General features: G+C 39.4%; 1 protein-coding gene across 2 annotated transcripts; it reads right to left on the bottom strand.

Moving 5' to 3' along the window:
• Nucleotides 1-7,074: 7,074 nt before the first annotated feature.
• On the bottom strand, nt 7,075-23,506 carry LOC119656726 (cystathionine beta-synthase-like protein). Of its 2 annotated transcripts, none has more exons than XM_038063253.1 (6): nt 23,229-23,506; nt 9,137-9,329; nt 8,770-8,876; nt 7,599-8,634; nt 7,353-7,543; nt 7,075-7,296 (listed from the first exon to the last, which is right to left on the bottom strand). In XM_038063253.1, the coding sequence occupies exons 2-6, from the start codon at nt 9,262-9,264 to the stop codon at nt 7,205-7,207; spliced, it is 1,554 nt and encodes a 517-aa protein (XP_037919181.1). In that variant the 5' UTR covers nt 9,265-9,329; nt 23,229-23,506; the 3' UTR covers nt 7,075-7,204. The 2 variants fall into 2 exon arrangements, with proteins under 2 accessions (XP_037919181.1, XP_037919182.1); XM_038063254.1 differs by having other exon boundaries at nt 23,234-23,506.
• Nucleotides 23,507-23,943: the final 437 nt, after the last annotated feature.

Here is a 23,943-nt window from a genome sequence, read left to right as displayed (position 1 = left end):
ACATAGTCCATTGGCACGGACTATAGCATAGCATAGCATAGCCTAGCATTGATGATCTCCACATCCAAGCTATGACCGAGATAGACTTCTACAAATACCTAGGAATTCTGCAACGAAGTAATGTTCGAGTTGGTGATCTGAAGGATGCTCTGCTATCCGAATTTCTATGACGTATAAAGCTGGTACTGAAATCGCATCTCTCGGGGAAGATTAAAATAAGCGGATTGATGTATTCGCTATCCCTTCATTGGCTTATGCATTCGAAATATTGTGGTGGACAAAAACCGATCTAGAAAACGTCCAAAATTCCGAATGTATCATCCAAACTCTGGCGTTAAGCGGATGACCCTGCCTCGTGACATCAGAGGTAGGGCATGGTTGGCCCAACAATAGTAGTCCAAGTCAATTTGCTAGGCGCTTATTTTTACAGTAAAAAGCAGGTGAGTCCATTGCATGCGGCTGTCTGTAAGGCAGACTTAACTTAAGGATCGATCTTTTAATCCTCTGAGAGGGGTTAAGTCGGACCAAAAGCGGATCATGAATTGGCTTTGACAGCCATTTGTTGATTTGCTTTTGTCGATTAGATGGCTGTGTGCTGGGGAGCTCCTTACTGAGACGAAGGGACCATCTCATTTCTGGCTGCACTGTAATGGAACCGGTGCAATACACGAACAGAAATAAAGCTAAAACTCTTGATATAACTCATATGCGTATACACTATTCAAACTGCCGGCGACTTTTAGTTGACACGCAGTCCAAGCAACGATAAATTAACACAAAGTTGTCGAGCGAAACAATTTGGAATCAACTTCAAGTTCCGACCATTCTTATAATTTTTTAATGAAGTACTGTCATCTCACTGTCAAATCTTCCTAATTGATTGTACTTAGATAAATAGTCCGTCCACAATGCGCTGGAGGTAATTAAGAACAACATATAGGGCATCAATTATAGATTCAACATTATATCGACGGCGGTTAAAGGGTATTATAGATTTCAGAGCGAAAAGGTGACTTGGTACCCACGATGGAGCACAAAACCTGGGAAACGCTTGTTGAACTAACACTACCTGCTCTACCACCAAACCCTACCTTCACCTCCACGTTCGCTGGGAGTTTTTTCTTAGCAAAAAGCTGGAGACGTACAAGGATGAAAATCGGTCTCCCGCGCTTAAAAACGAGACAGGTGGGGGTTGGGTAGGGCTGACAATCCTAAATGGAAAACAATTTGTTACGAAGCCAGAAAACGAGCCTCGGTCTGGTTGGATATTACAACGACAAACCTGGCCTTGTGAAACGTGCACACCATGTACAGGTTGAATGCTGTTGTTACACGAGATTCACTCGACAGGAACCGGTTCCCTGGGGAAGAGCCTAGACCATATATTATTGTGGCCATCCAATAGACCATGTGTTACCATTGCTGCCGAAACGTAAAATAACTTGAAGAATTGTCCATTAAAGCATCAATTTCCCACTTTCATGTTAAAAACTGATTGATTACTTGAAAAATAACAAGTAACAAACACACAACCGGATGCCTTCACGTAGATAAGATTCAAATTGCTCGCTCGAAGACGTCACCGCGTTTTCCTTTCAGCCTTATGGGAATTCAATTTTTAAACCATTATAATTAACAAATGAGCGTTCCGAATTGGTTTTTTTAACGGATATGGTAATTTAGCAGGTGAAACTACTATTTCGGCGTAAAAAAACTTATAGTCATTTTCTAATACAAGGAGTCTATTAAGAAGGCTGTGAAGTAGCAAAAGAATTGCAGAAGCTAAGAAGTGAAGGAACGCTGCCGAAAAAAGATAACCTGAGCTACGTAAAAACAGCTCGGCGCGCGTTGTTAAATCTGAAAAAATAAAATATCTGCGCTAATCAAAAATAATGACAATGGTAATCAAATGGTGACCACTATTTTAGAAAGAACACTTGACGAACAACAAATAGTAAACAAACAAATTTTTGAAAAATTTACGCAGTACAACGTGAGGAGACCAAAAAATAATAAGAAAACCAATTGACAAATGTCCGGTAACAGCACCTACAAGAGGTAGAAGCCTTTCTTAATATTGAGAAGATAGACACATGTCCTATTTCAGAAAGCCAACTTACAGGATCCCAATGGTAAACTTCACTGTTTTTGTTTATACCACGCAACACGGGGACTACAATCTTTGTTAAAGAAGATATCAGACACCACGACTAACCGAAAAGTCAAGCTGACAAAATTCAGCTTCTGACTATTGTTGGACAACTTTTTAACAAAGATGTAACGATCTCCTCAATATGTTATCCGCCCCGATCTAGTGTAAGTCGAGAGCCGAAAGCTCGGCGCTTCAGGTATGAAAGGTTTTGTTGATCTTGATCGATGGTTCCATTTAAATACAACTAGTATTGTATATCAGGTGAATATATCTGATAATCAATTGGATCTCGTATTGATATTTTATCTCTAAGGGGCAGTAATTTGACAAAAAAGAGACAACTTTGACCTACTATAACTTTGTTAATATTAGTATAATTTCCAAAAAACTTTCCGATATGATGCAGCATATATATAAATGCAATTTTACGAATCTATGATGAACTTAAGAGAGGTTTGCAGTAAATTTTCAAAATATAATAAAATGCTATTATTAACTTCATTTGGGCAGATATCGTAACGAAGGGTATTTTGAGGCCTATATACCATGCAAAGCGACCACCATATTTTTTTTTCAGATTTTTCGGGTGGGTACTTTCTGAGAACGAGTACTTGAAGTAATTGACATCCCAACTTTGTAATCAATGTTAAAACTAAGGTTTGCTTCGGAAAGTACTAACCGAATCCTATCATTTGATGCTCATGTGGCTATATTTGGTGAAAAAAAATGTTGTAACTTTTCCTTTAAGTTCAACGTGGAACAATGTAATTCACAGTTCCAACTTTTTTGCATGAGGTAGACCGACAGGCAGACGGAAATTAAGAGGTGCAATCTTCCTAATGAGCCGGAAAAAGAAGAAAGGAGAAGCCCATACCGGCGCAATCTTGGAAATCAGTTGATGGGAGCTTATCTGGTCATGCGGAAAAGGCCACTAACAGCACCGAAGACTTCATTTGGACGAAAGTCGAATCTATTGAAAGATTGCAAAAGAAACCAAGGTTGGACACACTGATCTATACAAAAACCAACTACCTGACGTGCACGGAAATCTTACGCAAAGCCGAAGTAAATGCCTCCCCGGCTGATCTAAGTGGAAATGTTACGCGAGTAAGACGTATACAGAAAGGCTGTTGCTAGAACTTAAAACTGGTAAAGATTGTGGTGAAGACCCACGGAAGAAAATCGAAGCGACCCTAGGTGATACTGCGGCGGTAAAAATGAGTAAGGATTGTGATCGATTGAAAGGACCTGGATGAAATCACCACAAAGTCCGAGATCCGCAAAGCCCTCCAGGCCCAATTAGGGTTATAATCAGTGCACTTGTTGGTTGTAACTAATGTGCTAATGTGGCGATTGCAGCACGCAAAGTAGGCATTGGATGGACAAAGTATGCATTGGATGGCTGGCAGGAAGCAGTGAATGCCCAGTATTCAGATAGGCACTTATAAATAAGTTCAAATGAAGTTTGTACAACTAAATCTGAGTCATTGTCGCAGAGCTCAAGACCTTATTTCTCAAAGCGAGTTCGAAAGCAATGTATTGGCTGCATATCGTGTACGAACAATGCAAGCATCTGCATAGCAGAGTATGAATAACAGAAAAACAGTGAGGCAGGATATGAAGCCGCGGAAGTTGAGCTACAGAATATGCGAAAAACATCCGGCGGCAGCTTTCCACATGCCAAGATACGAGGGATATATATCTATAGCTGTTACGTAGTACCGAACCTTACATTATCCCAACTTATGTCATGGAAAAACTATCCTTCAATGCAAATTGCTACAATCCAAAAGGAATATCGGGCGACTTCAACACATCGGCAGAAGAATGAGGTAGCAGAGAAAACAGCGAAGAGGTCTAATACTGCTGGAGGCATTCTCGCGCTCGAATGTGGCACCTGCCAGCTCTGGGCAAGTCAATACATTTCCGAGGGGAGAATTACAATCCATTGTAGACCTCACCTTCGTCAGTGATACCCTAATCAAGAACTCACAGTGGCGTATCAGCGGATGAAATTCCTAATATTGCCCTGAAAGTGGCCGCCAAGACAGGGCCAATTATGTTTGCTTTCATGGCATGCCTTAGAGAAGAAGAATTCCCCGAGGAATAGAAGCTGCAAAAGCTGAGCGGGGTGACTCCTCCTCATATAGACCGAAGTGTTTGCTCAATACCATTGGTAAACTATTTCAATGAGTATTATACAACAGACTGCTCGTAATTGGGGAAAAAGAAAGGAGGCCTTTCTGACAAGCAATTTAAATTTCATAAGGCGAAATACGTAAAAAAATGCATTCAAACCTACAAAATTGAAAAAACAAATTCGTTGAGACACTCGTCAAACTAAAGGTACTTAAATACATTGTACGCGTTGTTGAATTTCTCCTTACGAGAAGACTGTACTGCTACTCAGACGATGGACTGAAAGTACTCTTGACCTGTCTGTCCTAGGCCCTTTATCGTGGCTAGTTATGAATGATGGAGTGCTGGTGCGACTGCCTGACAACGTGACAATCACTGGCTTTGCGGAGTTTATAACAATAATTGCAAAACCCTACGACTAGATCGAGATCTACGTAAATGAAGTGATATGGGAGATAAAAAATCTCTGCCTCTCACTTGCTGAACATAAAACAGAAGTAATTCCCATCAGAAAAAGCAAAAAAGGACAAAACCGTCAAAATTAAAGTAGGCACAACACATTGAGTGAGCAACGACTAAAGCGTCTTCCATCGCTGTAATGCTCTCGGGAATACCATCGAGCATTGGTGGGCCAGGACAAAATCGACGTCTTATTATTTCAAGGATAGTTAGTTTAAAATCCTAAAATCTTATGGATCCGAGTGTCTATTCAGAGTGAAATACGAAGAAACATACTCTCAATTGGAAAAAAAATTAAACCTAGAAAAAGCTATTGACTCCATAACAGAATGAACTAAGAAATGAAAAATCGAATTCAACTAACATTAGCTTCGCTATTAAAAAAGAGAATTCAGCTAAAATCATCAACGGACAAGAGGTGTCACATGCGAATGACGTTAAATATTTAGGTATCACACTAAGCTAAGCTAAGCTCAGCTAGAAAAGATACATTAAAAAAAAACAAAGAAGAAAATGCCAGATTTAGACAAATGTACTGGTTGTTGGGGAGAAATTTCCAGCTCACCGTCAGCAACAAGTTGCTAATTTACAAGCAGATCTTAAGGCCCATATGGACGCACGGCCTACAGCTCTGGGGCTGTGTCAAGGAAACAAACTTGAAATTTATGCAACTTTTTTAAAAATAGGTGCATAAAAGTGTAGTAGATCCTTCCTGGTACATTGGAAATGAAGATATGCATTGGGATCTGGTTGCTGGTTAGTGAGGTTATCAATGAACGTGCAATTAAGCATAAACAGCAACTACGTCCAGATGAGAATAATGCAGTCCGAAAATTGACCGATACTTCAACTAAGACCAGACGGGGAAAAGAGTAAAACCCAATGACTTACTTCTTAAAGGATAAACTACCTAAGTACATAAGTTTTTAAGGAGCAGGTGGTTCCTCAGTATATCTAACTAAGGTGCTGGGATTAACCACAAGAAACTGACATTTACGAAGGAACCTGTTGGATGGGGAAATTTCAATCCTAGTTAGCGAGAGGTTCATAAAATCTAAAGGACGTGACCCCTTACCTGCCATTTTAATGATTCCCACCTCATAACAACAAGATTATAGAAAGTGAGCATGCTGTAAATTGTTTCCAGCTCTTCCCAATGACCCTCTGCTTAATTCAGTTTTCCAGGAATGTGGTTAATACTTATTAGGGTAGATAATGATTATTGATGAATCAATGTTTCAATGTTATAGCTGTACTAAACCATGTGTGGTTAGATTTACGACTTACTATTGAAAATCGACTGTAATTGCTTTTTGAAATGTACGCGCGAGTTATGTCCCCATAACAAATCGCATAGACACCTAATTTCCCACAATCAAATGTAATCAAATACACCAAATGCACCTAAATTCAAATGTAATCAAATACACCAAATGCACCTAATAAAAGCAATATTGCACTTTAACAGTAATGAAATAAAATACATTCATTCCGGCTAACAAACTCTATGTAGCACATGCCGGATGTGCATTATCAAAATCAGCATAATCATGTTATAAAATATTGTAAAGAATGAAATGAAAGACACTAGTCTTTTTATCACGGGAATAAACGGTTCTTTTTCTGAACAAAATTCTGTTTCATTTATTTTTTTACTCGACGTGTCTATCAGACACATAACTCGCGCTCCTGAAAAACGGGAGCGAGGGTCTTCAGAATGCTCGCTATCTCCAACTCAAGCGGGAATTCCAACTATATAAACTGGACATACTGGGTCTAGGCGAAGTAAGATGGTGGGATTCTGGCGAGTACCCCTCTCTCTTGTGGCAAGGTGCTTTTGTACTCTGGAAAGCAAAGTGGTAGCAGACGCGAATCCGGTGTTAGGTTATTTCCGACAGACTTCTGACTGCAAAATTTTGGTCCAGATTAAGGATCATCACAATTGTACAGTGCTCTGAACCAACGGAGACGATATAGTGGAGAAGGATGCTTGCTACGAACAATTATATGCAGTTCAGGGGAGGCTTCCTAAATGTGACTTGTGATCCTGATCTGAATGTAAAGGTGGGCTCTGACAACACCTTGTGTACACTTGGTCCAGAAGAGTAGAGGAGGAGTGCAAGCGCCTCAGGAAATCGTGCGATTAGTTCAAGCGCATTTCGGGCAACAGCGAACGATGGCACGTATGATTGACGTACAATACCTCGTCAAAGAGTAAATGGCAACCATGTATTAGTATAGGCAATTGAATGTGCCAGCCAAAGGAGACCCTGCGATGTACAACTCCAATATTCAAATTGACAATTTTAGTTCAAATGCCTAACTTCTGTTAAGTATAATATATTTATTCAAAGCAGTCTTGAAAACACACAAATCAACTGTAGTGACAGTATAAACACCAAACAAACAAAAAATTTAGTTAAACTTGCATATTATAATAACTATGGATAATAATTAACGGCTATTTCCATTTGCAGCAACATTTGATTTCTGATTAGCGATTATGAAGCCAAGCAAATTTTTGGATGTCACTACTCCAATGAGATCTGAAAATATGTAATAGTTTAGTTGCAGGTAAAGGTATAATATCAATGGACCTTACCATCTTTTTGTGAAAGGATGAAAACAAAAGGTTCAGTTTCTAGAATGCGTCCTACTTTACCCAGATTTACATCTTCGTATACTTTAATAGATTTTTTGTAGACAGCCTTTTTCACGGAATCAGATGGTTGCATATTTTGGCTAACAATTTGGGACGTTAAGGCTGAGAGTGTAACAGCACCCATAATTGCTCTGGAAAGATAAGTTTTCATTAAACCCGTAATTGCAAGATGCCTCAAGAACTTACCCGTCATCCTTAAGAATTGGGATTTGTTCCAAATCGTTTTCCTTCATGTATTGCAAAGCTTCCGCACAGGTGAGAGCTGTTGTGAATGTTTTTGGAACTTTCGGGCTCAATTCAGTTACTTTATGATCCCACCACCACGAATTGAATGTGTTAACCGGTTCTTTGTAACCACGAGCTTCCATCCAGTTATCTGTGACGAATTTAGTCATGTAGTTACGAATGCCATCAGGGAGCAATACAACACATGTTTGATCTTCGTTTAATTCTTTTGCCGCTTCGATGGCAGCGTGCATTGCAGATCCGCTACTACCACCACAAAGCAAACCTTCTTCAAGGTTCAATCGCCGAGCCATTAAAAATGATTCCTTGTCTCCGACCTTGATCCATTGATCAACAACGCTACGGTCAAGAACGTCAGGCAAGAAATCATAGCCGATGCCTTCAACTTCATAGAATGGTAGTTCCATGTGGTTCAAATGGTCAGGTTCGGCAAGGATTGAACCATGTGGGTCAACTGATACGATCTTACAATTAGGGAGGGCCTCTTTAATCCTCCTACCAGTTCCCGTTACAGTTCCTCCAGTGCCTGCTCCCATTACGACCATATCGACATTATTATCGCATTGCCATAAAATTTCAGGACCAGTTCCATCGTAATGAGCCAATGGGTTACCACAGTTTGTGTACTGATTCAGGATCACTGCATTTGGTATTGTTTTTTGGAGACTGTAAGCAACAGAAAGCAAACTTTCTGGATGATCGTGCGGAACTTCAGTAGGTGTTCGAATGATTTCAGCGCCAAGGACACGAAGAGCGGCTACTTTTTCGTTAGACATTTTATCGGGCATGACAATGATACATCTGTAGCCCTTCACTGCACAAGCCATTGCCAACCCGATGCCTGTGTTTCCCGATGTAGGTTCGATAACAGTAGAGCCAGGCTTCAAAATTCCTCTTGACTCCGCTTCTAAAACCATTCGGAATCCAATGCGATCCTTGACCGATCCACCGGGATTCAGGAATTCACATTTTGCAACTGAAATAGTGAAGGTTTATTAAATGGAAATTAAATGACCTTTCTATCATAATTATTAAAATTTATCATTTTCTTGCATTGGTCGGTTTGACAAAAACACCTTCAAATGCTTGGTAATAATTCTGAATTACTTACACATGCGGCATTTTATCCCTTCCTCCTTTGGGATTTTCTTCAGTTCAACAAGGGGTGTGTTTCCAATAGTATGCAGAATGTCGGGATAAACTTTCACGCGTTCTGCCCTGTAATTCGTAAATAAGACGTCACATAGTTAAATGTAAGAAAAAAATGAACGCTATCAGTGCAGACGACACAACCCAAATGATATTTTTTGCTGTTGATCTTTACGCGTCAGTTCATTTCCTTGTACACATTAATTATTTGAATCTTAGGAAAAAATATCGGGGTTGTGCGACCCCACGCGAATTTGATAATGGTCAGTGATTGCGGAATTTTTTTTTTAAATTGTTACAGAAAAACTTTGTCATTTTCTGAAACTTACATTTGTTTGGTATCAACAGGGTCTTTATTCCAGCTGCAGTGTGCAAGCCTGTCCGAAAGCCTTTCAACATTTTTTTTATCTTCGGGGATTGTATTTGGACCCGAACTGGCTTCTTTGGTTGCTGGCATGTTTCACTCTAAGGTGCAATTGGCGATGATTAAGCGGGTATTCCGTCTGTTGCTGAGTTGGTTATCTATATAGGAAGAAAAAAATTAATTTAGATTATTCCGCTAGAAAATACCATTAGACGCAATCAGCAATATTAAAAAAAAAGAGTTGGAAACGTGTCTTTAGCGCCAGTTTTTTGTTGTTGTTGATGAGCTACTGAACAACCAGAACATCGGCGAGTTGGAGGTCCCGCCAACTGAAGACGACGGACAAATACTGCCACCACCAAGTTTAGGAGAAACAGTCCGTGCAATTCATCGGCTAAAAAATCATAAGTCGCCAGGAGTCGATGGAATTACAGCCGAATTGGTTAAATATGGAGGCGACCAGTTACACCAAGTGGTTCATCAACTTGTGCTCAAGGTATGGGACAGCGAATCAATGCCTGACGATTGGCAGCGAGGCATAATCTGTCTCATACATAAAAAGGGAGATATCACACAGTGCAGCAATTATAGAGGTATCACGTTGCTGAGTACCATCTATAAGATATTCTCCACTATCTTGCTAGGCCGGATAGCCCCATACGCCCAGAACATCATTGGCCCATACCAAAGAGGCTTCACTCCAGGCAAATCAGCAACAGATCAGATTTTCTCTCTGCGGCAGGCGATGGAAAAACTGTTGGAATATGGACAACAGTTGCACCATCTGTTCATCGACTTTAAAGCCGCCTATGATAGCATAGCCAGGGTAAAACTGTACACGGCCATGAGAGAATTCGGTATCCCGACGAAATTAATAAGACTGACTAGGCTGACCCTGACCAATGTGCGAGGCCAGATAAAAGCAGCAGGATCACTCTCAAGACCATTCGACATCAACAACGGTCTACGACAAGGGGATGCGCTATCATGCGTCCTCTTTAACCTGGCCCTCGAGAAGGTGATCCGTGATGCTGAGGTGAATGCAAGAGGTACGATCCTCTTCAAGTCCACCCAACTACTGGCCTATGCTGACGATATCGACATCATGGGAAGAACCACCCGAGACGTTCAAACTGCCTTCATCCAGATCGAGCAGGCGGCGCGAGATCTTGGGCTGCACATCAATGAAGGCAAGACAAAATACATGGTGGCAACGTCAGCACCGAAGACGAATCAACCAACAACATCAAACCGCACTGGTCAAACACAAGCACGAACAAGAATAAGGATAGGGGAATACAACTTTGAGACCGTTGACAATTTCTCCTATCTAGGGTCGAAAATCACAACCGATAACAACTACGATGAGGAAATCCGCGCACGGTTGTTGTCAGCCAACAGAGCCTACTTCAGCTTACAAAGACTGTTCCGCTCGAAACGTCTCACCATAGGGTCAAAGCTCTTACTGTACAAGACTATGATCTTGCCAGTCCTCATGTATTCCTCGGAAACTTGGGTTCTTAGCAAGAAAAATTGCGAACTCTTGGCCGCGTTCGAGAGAAGAATCCTCCGAAGAATTTTTGGCCCCCTACATGAGGATGGACGATTCCGTAGCCTACACAATGACGAAATCTATGAGCGATACCATGACCGTACGGTTGTGGATAAAATCCGGCTCAATAGGTTACGGTGGGCGGGTCACTTAATCCGTATGGATGAAGATGATCCCACCCGGAAAGTCTATAAGGGCAATATCTATGGTAGGAAAAGAAGACGAGGCAGACCCTGCCTAAGATGGAGCGATGGCGTGGGCCAGGACGCCAGACAGCTTTTAGGGATATCGAATTGGTGGAACTCGGCGCAAAACCGGGATGTCTGGAGTTCCTTATTAAGGCAGGCCTAGACCGGATACCGGTTGTTGCGCCGTTGATGATGATGATGATGATTTTTGTTACCAACTTAATCAACAAAGTGAAGTGTAACTCCATAATTACGTAAGATTGGGGGATCTGAAGAATTACGAATAAATATAATTCTTATCTAGGATTTTTTCATAGCTTGATGCTGATACTGTTCTTATAGGGCTACGTAAGGATTTCCACATGATAACGCCAGCAGCAATGAATTCTGGGCAAGGTGGAAAATGGCCCCAAACTGAACCTCCGGAAAAAAGTGTTCCGATTACTTTTAACTATTGGTATCGTTAATTTGGCATTAAATCTAGTAACGCTTGTATTGTTGATCTTTTATTAGTTGTTGTCAACTTTTGTGTAACAGATGGGTTTTGAATTGCCGCTATTAACTTGCTATATTTTGATAGTCGGCAAAGGCCACTAGAGGTTCAAATGTAACTTAAAAGTTTGCAACAGTCGACAACAAGTGGGCAACTCGTACTGGGCATAGTGCATGCAAATGTTTATACAGAAACATCAGTTAAGGAAGAAAGAGACGTTTTAAATAATCGGCAATGAAATGATTCAAAAACATGTATTTTATACTGGGAAATAATTTTTCCAGTCATAAATTATTATTTCACTTTAAATCATTCATCTGTACGAATTACTACCATTGCCGAGCAAAAAGGTTAAAATTTAGAGAATTCGGCAAAGGAAACGAGTTTAAGCCTTGACGAGCCATGACTTAGAGGAGCCATCTTGGGCTGCTATATATTCCTTTGACAATATCCTGAAATCGTTATAACTGGAGCTCTAATTTTTCGGTTCAAATTTCATTGGTGACAAAAGAATTTCTATTAAATCAAGTGAATACCTGAGTCAAATTGAAGTAATAATCTTGGGCAAGCGCAGTGCAGACAGAATTTCTGTTTGCTGGGTAATATAGGTAACTTAGGCAAACTGATGAGACTTTTGCTCGTAGGCGCAATCCTGACAAGAAGATAGCCTCCAAAAAATGCTGTACTAAATCTTCCTCTAATGCAGTTAACGTTTTTAGTCAGTTGAGGCTTATAAACTCTAATAAGGACAATGGGTTCTAGATCATCCTGCTTTGCAGCTTACAAAAAAAATTTATGACTTTTACGCTTCTCTTCAGAGCGAATTTTTATGTTTTCTATTTAGTCCTTCAAGCGAAGGAAGTTCTGACGAACGAGAGGGGAGGAGGCAGGATTGAATATTTCTCAAAGGTCCGGCAAAGAGACTTTAAAACGATTAGGTTTATTTAACAATATAGAAGGATTTGTATTTACTTCGGGCTGGGATTTTCTCTGTACAGTCATGCACGCACTTCACGGAAGTATATAAAAGGATACTAATCGGTTTGATTGAAGCAGAAGCAATCCTGATTTAGGTCACATTGTGAAAGAGTGCGGCAGGATCTCAAATTCATGTTGTGAGAAGGAATGGAGGGTTTACATAATTGTTACATTGAAGAGGGCACCTAGAATTGAGATAGATATTAACTGGAACGGAAAAATAAAATTAACGAAGTTAACTCAACTCTTGAAGAGTCACTCAGGATTTGAATTTACAAACCGTGTCCGTAGTCGACTCTATAGAAGCCCTTTGAAGAATATATGGATCACGGATTAGAATGTGATGTACATTCTCTCTCAAAAAACCTAAATACTCATAGAATAGATGATTGTCCAGGAGGTGACAGTTTAGACTGCACGAAGTAGGACCTCAGGCTAGCTGCGCAACGAAGTAAATGGCACGCTTGGAGGGGCTCTGCTGAGAGATGAACATAAGTTTTTCGAAATCATAAAATTGGTTACTTGGTTTGGTTGAAACAATATATGTGCATTTGAGAAATACTTTAAATTCGACCAACTAGAATCAAATTGTGTTTGGTTGATATTCCAGTCCTTCGTTGATCTTTTCGACAGTCGCTCAGGGGAAAAAAAAGCTTTGGTACGACACTGATGATGGACTCATCGCGTAATTTAAGCCCGGGCCTGGATTTTCTCTCCACGGCCATGCTTAACACAAATATATGAAGTTGCTACTTTTTCTCATTCCTTTGAAGGTTTTTCGTAAAACACAATCTTGTTAAAATCGGTTCATTGTCTGAGGATATCGTCCCAGCTTGGCTAGTTTAAGCTCATGCAGGCATCTGAATTATCCTCCATGCGTCGTGACAAATTGAACTAGCTTTTGGCGTTCGGCATATTACGAACGACTCCAAAACATGCAGCGCCTCAACTTTATGGCTGGCCTGAGGGATATTGGGTATTTCGTTGAGAGTCAGTGCTTTGTTGTCTCCAAGTCCTGCCTAAAATACCTGACAGTTGCTCCTTTCTCATTGCAACATTTAAGGATCCCTGGAGGCGGTCGTCGAGGCATGTAATCTTTGAATCACGTCATTACAATTCTATAAGCGCTTCCCTATATTGGTCTCTAAACAGAGTTTTCTGATACTATATAATTGGCGGTTTTGGAGGCTCCTTGTACTCCGTCTGGTCAGTCTCGGCCACTCATATAGTACGGTGGCATGTGGATCGAAAGTTGGCCAATTTCATATTCCAAACTAGGCCCAAATCGTACTTCATTAGGAAGATAGTGCTAAAGAAGGATGCAATTCGTTGCCGTTTTCAGTATCGCGAATTCCGAGCTAGTGCAGACGATTGAGTAGCTTATTTTTATTTCAATTTTATTGGTTCCGTCCAAACCGGCCCATTCATTCATTTTACGTCGGATATAAGGCAATAAGGTGCTAAAGATTCTGTGCAACTTTCAGAACTTGCTGTAAGGGCATGTTTACGATTGGTGACCGTTGACATCAACAACGGTCTACGACAAGGGAGGCCCTATCATGTGTCCTCTTTAACCTGGTCCTCGAGAAAGTGATCCGTGATGCTGAGGTAAATGCAAGAGGTACGATCCTCTTTAAGTCCACCCAACTACTAGCCTGTGCTGACGATATCGACATCATGGGAAGCATGACCCAAGACGTACAAACTGCCTTCATCCAGATCGGGGGGCTACACATCAATGAAGGCAAGACAAAGTATATGGTGGCAACTTCAGCACCAAAAACAAACCAACCAACAACATCAAACCGCACTGGTCAAACGGGAAGAATAAAGATAGGAGAATACAACTTTGAGACCGTTGATAATTTCTTCTATCTAGGGTCGAAATTCACAACCGATAACAGCTACGCCGATGACATCCGCCCACGGTTGTTGTCAGCCAACAGAGCCTATTTCAGCTTACACAAACTGTTCCGCTCGAAACGTCTCACCATAGGGTCAAGGTCTTACTGTACAAGACAATGATCTTGCCAGTCCTCATGTATTCCTCGGAGATTTGGGTTCTTAGCAAGAAAAATTGCGAACTCTTGGCCGCGTTCGAGAGAAGAATCCTCCGAAGAATTTTTGGCCCCTTACATGAGGATGGACGATTCCGTAGCCTACATAATGACGAAATCTATGACCGATACCATGACCGTCCGATTGTGGATAAAATCCGGCTCAATAGGTTACGGTGGGCGGGTCACTTAATCCGTATGGATGAGGATGATCCCACCCGGAAAGTCTATAAGGGCAATATCTATGGTAGAGAAAGAAGACGAGGCAGACCCTGCCTAAGATGGAGCGATGGCGTAGGCCAGGACGCCAGACAGCTTTTAGGGATATCGGATTGGTGGACCTCGGCGCAAAACCGGGATGTCTGGAGTTCCTTATTAAGGCAGGCCTAGACCGGATACCGGTTGTTGCGCCGTTGATGATGATGATGAGGATACCCTACAAATTATTAATTGACAGTATGTTTGTAACTACCAGTAATTTTAAAAACTATTATTAAATGTGTAGGCAGACTTTTTTCGCCTAATTTTCAATGTTTGTTGTAAAATTTAACGATTTTTTAAAAACTGTTAAAGTTAAATTAATAAAATTCTGCCCACAGGCAGTAATTTAAGTATGTAGTAAATGTATTCAACTAAATCTGGAAAAAATTGATTTCGTGTTGGTTTTTTAACAGTATGATTCTATTGAAAGCAGGTGTACACAGACTTTTTCTGCTAAATGTACGAACCAAACGTTACTACTTAATGATATTTTTCGCTTTGTTAGAGGTAATGCTAGTCATATAATTCTAGTCTTATATATGCCCTTTTGTCCAGCTTGTTTTTAGTAAGAAAGACTAAAAAGAAAAGACTAAATTTTCGTGAATTGCCGAGTAAGAATTTATATTTTTAGTTACCGATATGGCTGCGTATCCTTTCCTTCCCAAGGATTAAATTGAATTGTGGAAACAAACTAGTCAACAATTATCCTGGATTATCCAATTCTAATAAATAATTTGGTAAGAGACGGTCAATTAAGTTGCATACAAATGTAGGGAAATGAGTAATCCAGGAGCCAACTAACGAGACCTTATTTTGATATTAAAATATATACTCAATTTGGCATTTGAGAGGGGGTCTTACTTTCAATTAATGATTCAATTAATTTTTCTCAAATTATCACTGCTTTCCTGAATAAACCTAATTATTGGTACCCTTCATATAGTTCCCCGATTTTTAAACCACATGGGGACAATCTAATCTTTTCTTTGACATCTCTTCCATTTGTCTACTAAAAATGGAAAAATTAGCATCTAAAAGAAGTGACTACATAGATAAGATATTGCCATTGTATCTGGCGACTTCCAAACTGTAATCACCTGATCGGAACGAGTACTTTCCCCGAGCGATTTGCAACGTGACGGTAGTGATAACGTGGCGGAAAATCTGTTTTCATTCGTTATGGAAATGAAAATGATTAACTATCTACGCTACATATAAACATCCTAAACATCATTAGATTTGCATGTTTGGTTATCAGTTGTTACCTGTCGAATAAGAGCGAATGATCGAAACTTTACGGTAGGTTGCTATTAATAGAACTATCGTGTTCTATTTGAATGAACAATGTGTTATGTCAACATTCGTTAATAAGAGAGAGAATATTTACTTTTTGTGCTCAAATGAAAGCGGTTCTAAAACCGATCAACAGCCTTAAATGGTGTTACTGGATAGGCAATTATACGAGTACATGTCAATTTAGTTGCAAGTTGTATCCACATAATACAATGCAATACAATACAATGTATATATTAATACAATAGGCAGATGGAGGTTGGGTGCAGTTAAACAGGGTCTCTGACTGTCAACTAAAAAAGCATGTCGAGATCAAATAATAATAGAACTAGTAGACTTAGGAATGCATTGAAATCAGATTAAAAAAAACAAAAAAAAAATAAAAAGTTGAACTATTGTTAAATGTTAAGATTTCCGCGAAATACCTACCTACTCAGGTAATTCAATTATATCAAAACTTTCGCTTTCCAAAGTATACAAACAAATTGACCAGTATAGCAGCACTTCTTATGTGAGAAACTTTGGGCGCTCCAATATTCTATTTGTATATAGATTGTGCATTATTATCAAAAACCCATAAATTCCACGAGCTCGTTCTAAATTTACACGAAAAACTTTTGAGACATTGTAATTTCGTTAAGGAAAGTATGATATTCATTAAACTTTCTAGTAATATGCTCTATGTTATGATATACTCCTAGAGTTGCTGCCAAATTTAGTGCTTCGAGGTTCAACTTTAGTCTTTTTAACTAGCAATATGCATTTCAAGGAAGAAGTGGTCAAAACTTGTTTTTCGACAATTATTTTCCAGCACTCCAGCGGTTTTAATAGAAAAATCGATAACGCACCTGGAATAGTTAGTGCCAATCCACCTCCTTCAGATACCAAAGCGATAGCTAGCTTTTATTGGTTTAACAACGAGGTAGTCAATTTTGCTTCTAACTTGATCTGGTTATCATTGCTGGTTGGATGGAATGTGTAGGAAGCCTCGTTGCTCATCATGCGCATTTTGGATTCAATGATATACCAACCACACACATGTATGTACAATATACATTGTACATATGTCAAGCGGAAAACTGACGCATCCAGCTAACGTAAGATCGCTCAACGTTCTTTTTAGATACTTCACCAAACGTCACCATAAATACGAGCGCCAACGCTGAATAAGCAGTGAAGGGAATCGAATGACTCCTCGTGCGTTTCACCAATTAGGAAGAAAGAAGATCACCCAACCATGCTTGAGAAAAAGGTGCGAACATACAACACCATGCAGCAAATGTAAAAAGTCGAAATTGAAACCTCACTCTTTTAGAAAACGCTTTGTTTTATGAAAGAATATGTGACTGCTGGACCTTCCAGGTAGAAAGGTTTGGTGTTCATCTTGCGTGAGAAATATTTCGCGTATACCTCCAATTCAAGATATTCCTTGATATACATATGTATTTCATCTCATATGATAATGACGTCATACACGTCTTCTGACTTTCAATAACTTCACTGATAATAGTTAGATTTTTTCCATGATTGCGAACTATATTATTGCTTATAACCATACCAAATTTTGTACTTCTAGCATGAACTTCAGGGGGGTTTTCGGATAAATTTCTAAAATATGGTAATATTCTATTATTAATTTTATTTAATTAGATATAAGAAAGGGGATTATTTTGAGGCATATATTTTGTATGGATGTGTTGTGATTTTTTTCAGATTTTCTGGAGGACACATTTTAGTTCCCCACTCCCCTATGTATCATGTATGTATGGGGAGCCCCCTTAAATTCAACAGAAAATGGTGGACCTCGCTGTATATAAAGGGATTTACAGACCACATGTTCTCACCAAATTTCATGACAATTGGTTTAGCCATTTTCGAGTAAATCGACAGACACGCAACCTTGAAAAGAGTGGAGAACTGACAACGCATTTATTTAAAGAACCAGTGTCATGGAAGCAGGATAGAATCCTCAGATCGAAGTGAACCACTGGTAAAGACTGCGGCGACGGAAATTGAACTAGTCTTTCGCAGCTGAAAAGTTAGACCATTAAATATAGTGTGTTCGGTGAAAAAAACACTTTCGCTAAGTACTGTGTTTGCATTTGAAGAAATGAACGGCACAGTTGGGAAATCGATGATATTGGACCATACACAATTTTTACCAATGGAAAACAATTCGGTTAAATGGAATTCGGATTCACCTTTATAATGGATAGCATATTCTAGCTATAAGTGATTATATCAATTCTTGCGCCTACTTACGATAACGTAGATTTTAACCTAGAATGGATGAATTTTATTCCATCTAAAGACAACAACGGAAAAATATTGTCTGCATATGAATGCAAATGGTGAAGGACAGCATCTTATCGATTTCACTTCTAATTCGATAATCGGCTCTACTGGCTCCAGATTATAGCTACCACAAAGGGACATGATCATACTTAGATGGGACTACTTTCAGTCGTTCATGTTACAGTTGGAAAAAGGGCAGAAGGCCAGTATCACAAATGTTACGTCTCTTCGCTGACAAAATTGCAATGCTGGCCAGTAGTCCATCAAAAACAACCGTCGATGTAGCTGAAGAGAAGCCGGGCTTCCCAGATTCAATATGTCAAATTTTCAAGAGGATGAGGTATTAAATAATTACTCGTCTACATTAGGTCAGAGTAGTTAGAACATCATTTTAACATCGGCGAACTTAAAACTCATTATGCGGAGGATTAAAGACGGAGTCAAAATGATGGCTGAAGTAACAAGATTGGGATACCAAAACATGGGGAAATCCAATGAATGCTGACACTTTTTACACGTTCGTAACGTGAACGCATTTAGTACGTTAAACTATTCATTATAATGTGGTACGGATATTTACGCGATGGAGACAACTATGCCTTACTATAATTATGGTAGTAATAGTAGGATTTTTAGCGAACTTCATTAACTAATTATTAATTAAAGCCCATACCACTGCATTTCTATGATTCATTTCTCGCCCATGTCTCCGTGGTAAAGCATGTTCCGCCCGCAGCCATCAGCAAAATACCTGAGAGGGCTGTTTGACTTAAATCTGAGTTTCAGATCCCATTTGAAAGATGTTGTACATATAGTGTGTACCATAAGCTCAACGGGAGTGAGGAAGCTACATATTCAGCAACTGCTTCTATCACGGGTTGCTAGCTCAATTCTTTCATATGTAATATGGATGCCATTGTTCAGAATCCTAGCCAGTCTAGTCAGTCGCAGGTGTCAAGATCAGATTAAGCTCACTGGGAGTATCCCGGTGGGTTTAGACAGTACCACCACTGATTTAACTTGGGTGACATGCCACTCTGTCCTACTTCAGAAAGTGTGGAGGAATATGGAAATTATGTTTTCTTTATATGCCGAAAGTTTGGAGTCATAACAAGAAACTTTGACAAGGAATTAGGATTCTGCCTTTATGCGACCACATGGTGTATTGTATGATGATGTGACGAAATCAATAAACCATCTATGAAGTAACTTGAAATTGAATGGAGACGTTCAAGGGAGAGTGCAGCAAACAGTTCCATGCAAGACGTCTCAAAGATTGGGTACTTATAAAGAAGCTAATCCTGCGGGAATTCCTTGGAGAGGTTGAAGCCCGTAGGAGTATGACATGCGTGCGCATGACTACTTATATGTATCCATGAAGGATTATCTCCTCCTATGTATCCTTGCAGTAAAGTCAGAACAGAGAAATAGTTTCCAAATAAAAATGACTTTTCTCTTACTTTTCAAGTTTTAGCATATGTACTAAAGTATCCTTTCTTTAGAATGTGCTGGTTCCTTTGAAAATAAAACCTTTTAAAGTAATAATGTCATCTACTCAACTGAAAAATCTTTTTAAGCACTCCACTAAAATGTAATTTTAATGGGGGAATACAGTGTAAAAGGCCAAGTCGATTTTTTTGGTCCTAAAAAAATCTTCGTTTTCCGAACAAAGCGCGGGCACTCTGGGCGCTGAATTCGAAACATTCCCGCCGCTACAGTCGTTTGTTTGCAAGCGCGGGTTGTCTGCTTTGATCTTTCTGCTTGTCAGCTGGTCCGCTGTGGATTAGCTGGCGGGCACTTGCTTCCCTTGAGTAGGGGATTGAAGGACGGGAACTTGGTGGTGGGAATTCTACACCTCTTGTAAAGCAAAACTAACCGAACTAGGTGTTCGTGCTATTTATTGAAAGGCTGCTATTATTGTTTATTGACAACTGTTTGGTTACGTTGTTAACGCTTGTAAAGTACCTTCGTTTTGGCAAATTTTTATTATTCCGCGAATAATAAAAATGTTCCAAGGAAATAAAATAAGCAAGCAGTGCTCCAAAAAAAAAGAAAATTCTCCTGGAATTAACATTCCAAGGATGACGAGAAAGAAACTAACCAAGTTCAAACTTCAACCTCTGCAAGAAAACTTCATATAAGCAAAGAATTTGTTCCTTCTCACAGAACTTTGTGTATCTCATTTTTGGGTTCTTCTCGGTGTTTAGTGTACTTTTGGAAGCAGTTTGTTGTGGAAAGTGTCTTGAAAAAGTGCAGTTCGTGATGTCTCAAGAATATGGACTAGAATTTAAAATAAACGTTCAGTGAGTTTTGCTATGAGGTTGCTTGGAATAGGTCATGCTAGTGTTACTTTGTTTTGTGGAATTATGGACATGCACATGCCAGTCGCGAGGTAACTACGAAGATATGAGAAACTTCTAGTGTAGTTGCAGATTATTGTAGGAACAAAGCTGCTACAGAGGAAAAGGAGGAAACTGTACTCAGACCAGGTTATAAGCTAGTAGACATTGCAATTTCAATTGACGGATCCTGCATCAGGAGAGGATTTTCTTCTTTATTTGGTGTTGTTGCTATTATAGGAGTGCGTTCCAGTGACTAGCATGTTTTGCAAAGCATGTGAAATTTGGGAAAAGAAATTTGGCACTGAAGAATATAAGGACTTCATGGATACCCATTGACCTGAGTGCAATGCTAACTTTGAAGAGAGCAGTGGAGGAATGGAGGTCAAAGGCATTCTTGTAATTTTTAAAAGGTGGACTTGGACTTGAGAGCTGTTCGCTATCTGGACTACACAGCTGATGGTGGCATAAAAATCATAAAGCAATCTTTGTGGCTAAACCATATGGAGAAGAGCATCCTGTTAAAAAAAAAGAATGTGTTAACCATGTTAGCAAAAGAATGGGCTCGAGACTAAGGAATTTCACTTTTCACCTTTCTTTGAAAGGAAAAGTAAATTGATTGGAGCGCAGATAGGCAAGTTGTCCAAATATTATGGAAATGCAATTTTGTGGTAGAAGAAATGAGGAAGGATCTAATACCCACCTATTACCACTGTGCTCCAACTGACAATGGCCCTTAGCACTTTTAGTGTTTGCAAGGTGAAATTTCATGGTGTGGCTGGCAGCAGGCTGTGGCAAAAAAAAGAAAAATACAAGCATCAAGATGTCCTTCCCTATGAAGTTGAAACTGCTTGCAATATTACTATCTGCCTGTTCGATGAAGAGCACTTCAGTCTCATGAAGATCATTAGAAAATATGTGGTGAAAAAATGGTATTTGTATCTCTATCCAGTTCTTCACAAAAAATTTCTAAAAACAGCAAAAAAAATGGCCTTCACACGGGATGGGGGAGTTAAATGGAAAGTTTACACGATATTCACAAGTGTCCTGAGTACTCAGAGGGCTGTAATCATATCCGCCAATGGACGCCGTTTTTTACACACCAAACGGTTTTATGATGTAGAGGGGGCTAAGGAGAGGCTAAGAAGGCCTTTTTTTTCTAAAATTCAAGCCAAAGATATGGTCAATAATGCTATTTAAAGAACAGATACCTAATTTGCCAATTTTAGCTTTGATTTACTTGCGAAAATATACCTCATTTGGACCCTTCTACGCTGTATTCCCGCCGTAACGAATATTCACAACCCCGTGAATAATCTATCTGATTTTTGGCAAAGAATGTGAGGGTATATGTTACAAGATGAAATCAGGCTTTTTATGAGTGTGAGTACATCTTTAGAAATATGATACAATTTCTTCGATAATTTTTTGTCCCAGCACTGGCTATTCTAATAAAGGTGAGCTGAGACCAAAAGAAAAAAATATTATAAAAAAATATTTATTAAAATAAATCCAACGTTTTGCCAAATTGCCAAGTTTCCCTGATGATGTCTCGGCAACTTGGCCAAACCTTAGATATTTTTTATAAAAAATTGTTTCTTTTGATAACATTACCTTTATTAGAATAAATATGGTGCCGATGTAAATAATGCGACTCAAAAAGGATTACAAAGTAATAATTTTCCTTTCTCTAGGCATTTGTGCCTTCCACGAAAATACCGGAGTACTATTCCTGATTATAAACATTATATAGTTTGAGGTTTTGATATTTATATTGATGATATTGAAGCTGTTTTCCCGGCCAAATAACAATTCCGTTAAGATTGACGTAGCTCAGTAATGGGTAATCAGATTTGTATGACCAGCTATCAATGAATCAAACTTTTATTAATTCACAGTAAATACGCGGCTTATTTTCGTATTTACTGGTCAAAACATTAGCAATCACGCGTTCCATTCAAATTATACGGACATACATATTTGCACACATCAGTGTTCACGTTGATATTCGCTCTGCCAATTTAGCGCAATCTTGGGACATAATTTCAGTAACTTTGCGCATGATATAAGATATAAATTCATGTGTGATCATTTAAATGTTGGATGTTAATTAGATTCATGTGTATAATTCGCCGGTGGAAAACTTTTATTGTTAATATGATATGAGATATATCACGAACGTGTGCCGTATTTTACGTGTAATCCAACTAAGGGTAGTTGTCGGCGGCTGGTATTTCTACTCCACCACTGAGTTCTTACTCAATCTATACAACTTTTGGAGAATTAAAACGTCCACTTGGTCCAGTTCAATGCCCTTATGTCAATCATCACTCAATCCGGTTCTCAATCATTCGATCTGATGTATATAGTAAGGCAGCTGTATTATAAATAATAATACCCTTTTCCGAGACCAATGCATTCGTGGTATCACGGCTCACAGAGAAACGTTCATACGTGTGCAACATATGGTGTACTTTATAAGTTACGATATCTTAATACTGGCAAGCACATGGTTAACGTATTATTAATGGATTCATTTCACTAAGTGTAGCTTTAATTTAGTACCCTAGATTTACGGATAGATGGAACAAACGAACTCACTTTACCAATTTCACTATCTCGATCTTGTCACACGGTTTTTCCCTCCTGGCACTAACTTTCGAGCGAATAATTTGCTATGAACGTAACTATTATAAAACAGTTTTCACACTCTCCTATTGACGGGTAGGGTAGTACTGATCCACGTTCTGTTCTGCTGGAAATTTATATTTATATGACGGAGGGCACTGTCGACTATATCACAGCAGTAATGTGTTTCCTAATGAAAAAAAACCTGTTGGAAAATTTGGCTGTGATTTGACCACAACCACAATTCCTCATGAATTGAGAACACACTGTAGATACAATAATTTATGTTGGGAGCATAAAAGATAAGTTGATAATGGCTAAGTTGGGGAATGGTGGCTAGCGCTCTTTCTGATAAAGAGACATCACCACGTTGGAGTACTCTTCGAGTGTGAGGGAATCTTAACGTGCTAGAATTAGCTAGAATTACTTCAGCCGCGCTAGAATGAAAGTTAGTTCAGAAGAGATTTCCACAGCCACAGATGTGCATAGTGGTTCTCTTACCTTGAGGCATATATATGTACATAAGTATCTTATATACCCATTCATCATTCTACCTGCGATGATGGAACCCGAGTGCACATCGAATGCACTCCCACATGGCAGAGGAAAATAGAACGCATGCTCTGAAAATACTCAAGAACGTTTCAGAAAATTTCCCTCTGCCACGATCGCAATGGAAATATACTTT

The sequence above is a fragment of the Hermetia illucens genome, chromosome 5, assembly GCF_905115235.1.
Source record: "Hermetia illucens chromosome 5, iHerIll2.2.curated.20191125, whole genome shotgun sequence".
NCBI lineage: Eukaryota > Metazoa > Arthropoda > Insecta > Diptera > Stratiomyidae > Hermetia > Hermetia illucens.
This window is presented reverse-complemented; position numbering and strand designations above follow the sequence as displayed.

Coding starts and splice junctions, on each gene's coding strand:
- LOC119656726 (XM_038063253.1), bottom strand. CDS start 9,264: ATGCCAGCAACCAAAGAAGCCAGTTCGGGTCCAAATACAATCCCCGAA. Junction 7,544..7,598: donor CCAATTCTTAAGGATGACGG/GTAAGTTCTTGA, acceptor TTATCTTTCCAG/AGCAATTATGGGTGCTGTTA. Junction 7,297..7,352: donor CATCCTTTCACAAAAAGATG/GTAAGGTCCATT, acceptor ACATATTTTCAG/ATCTCATTGGAGTAGTGACA.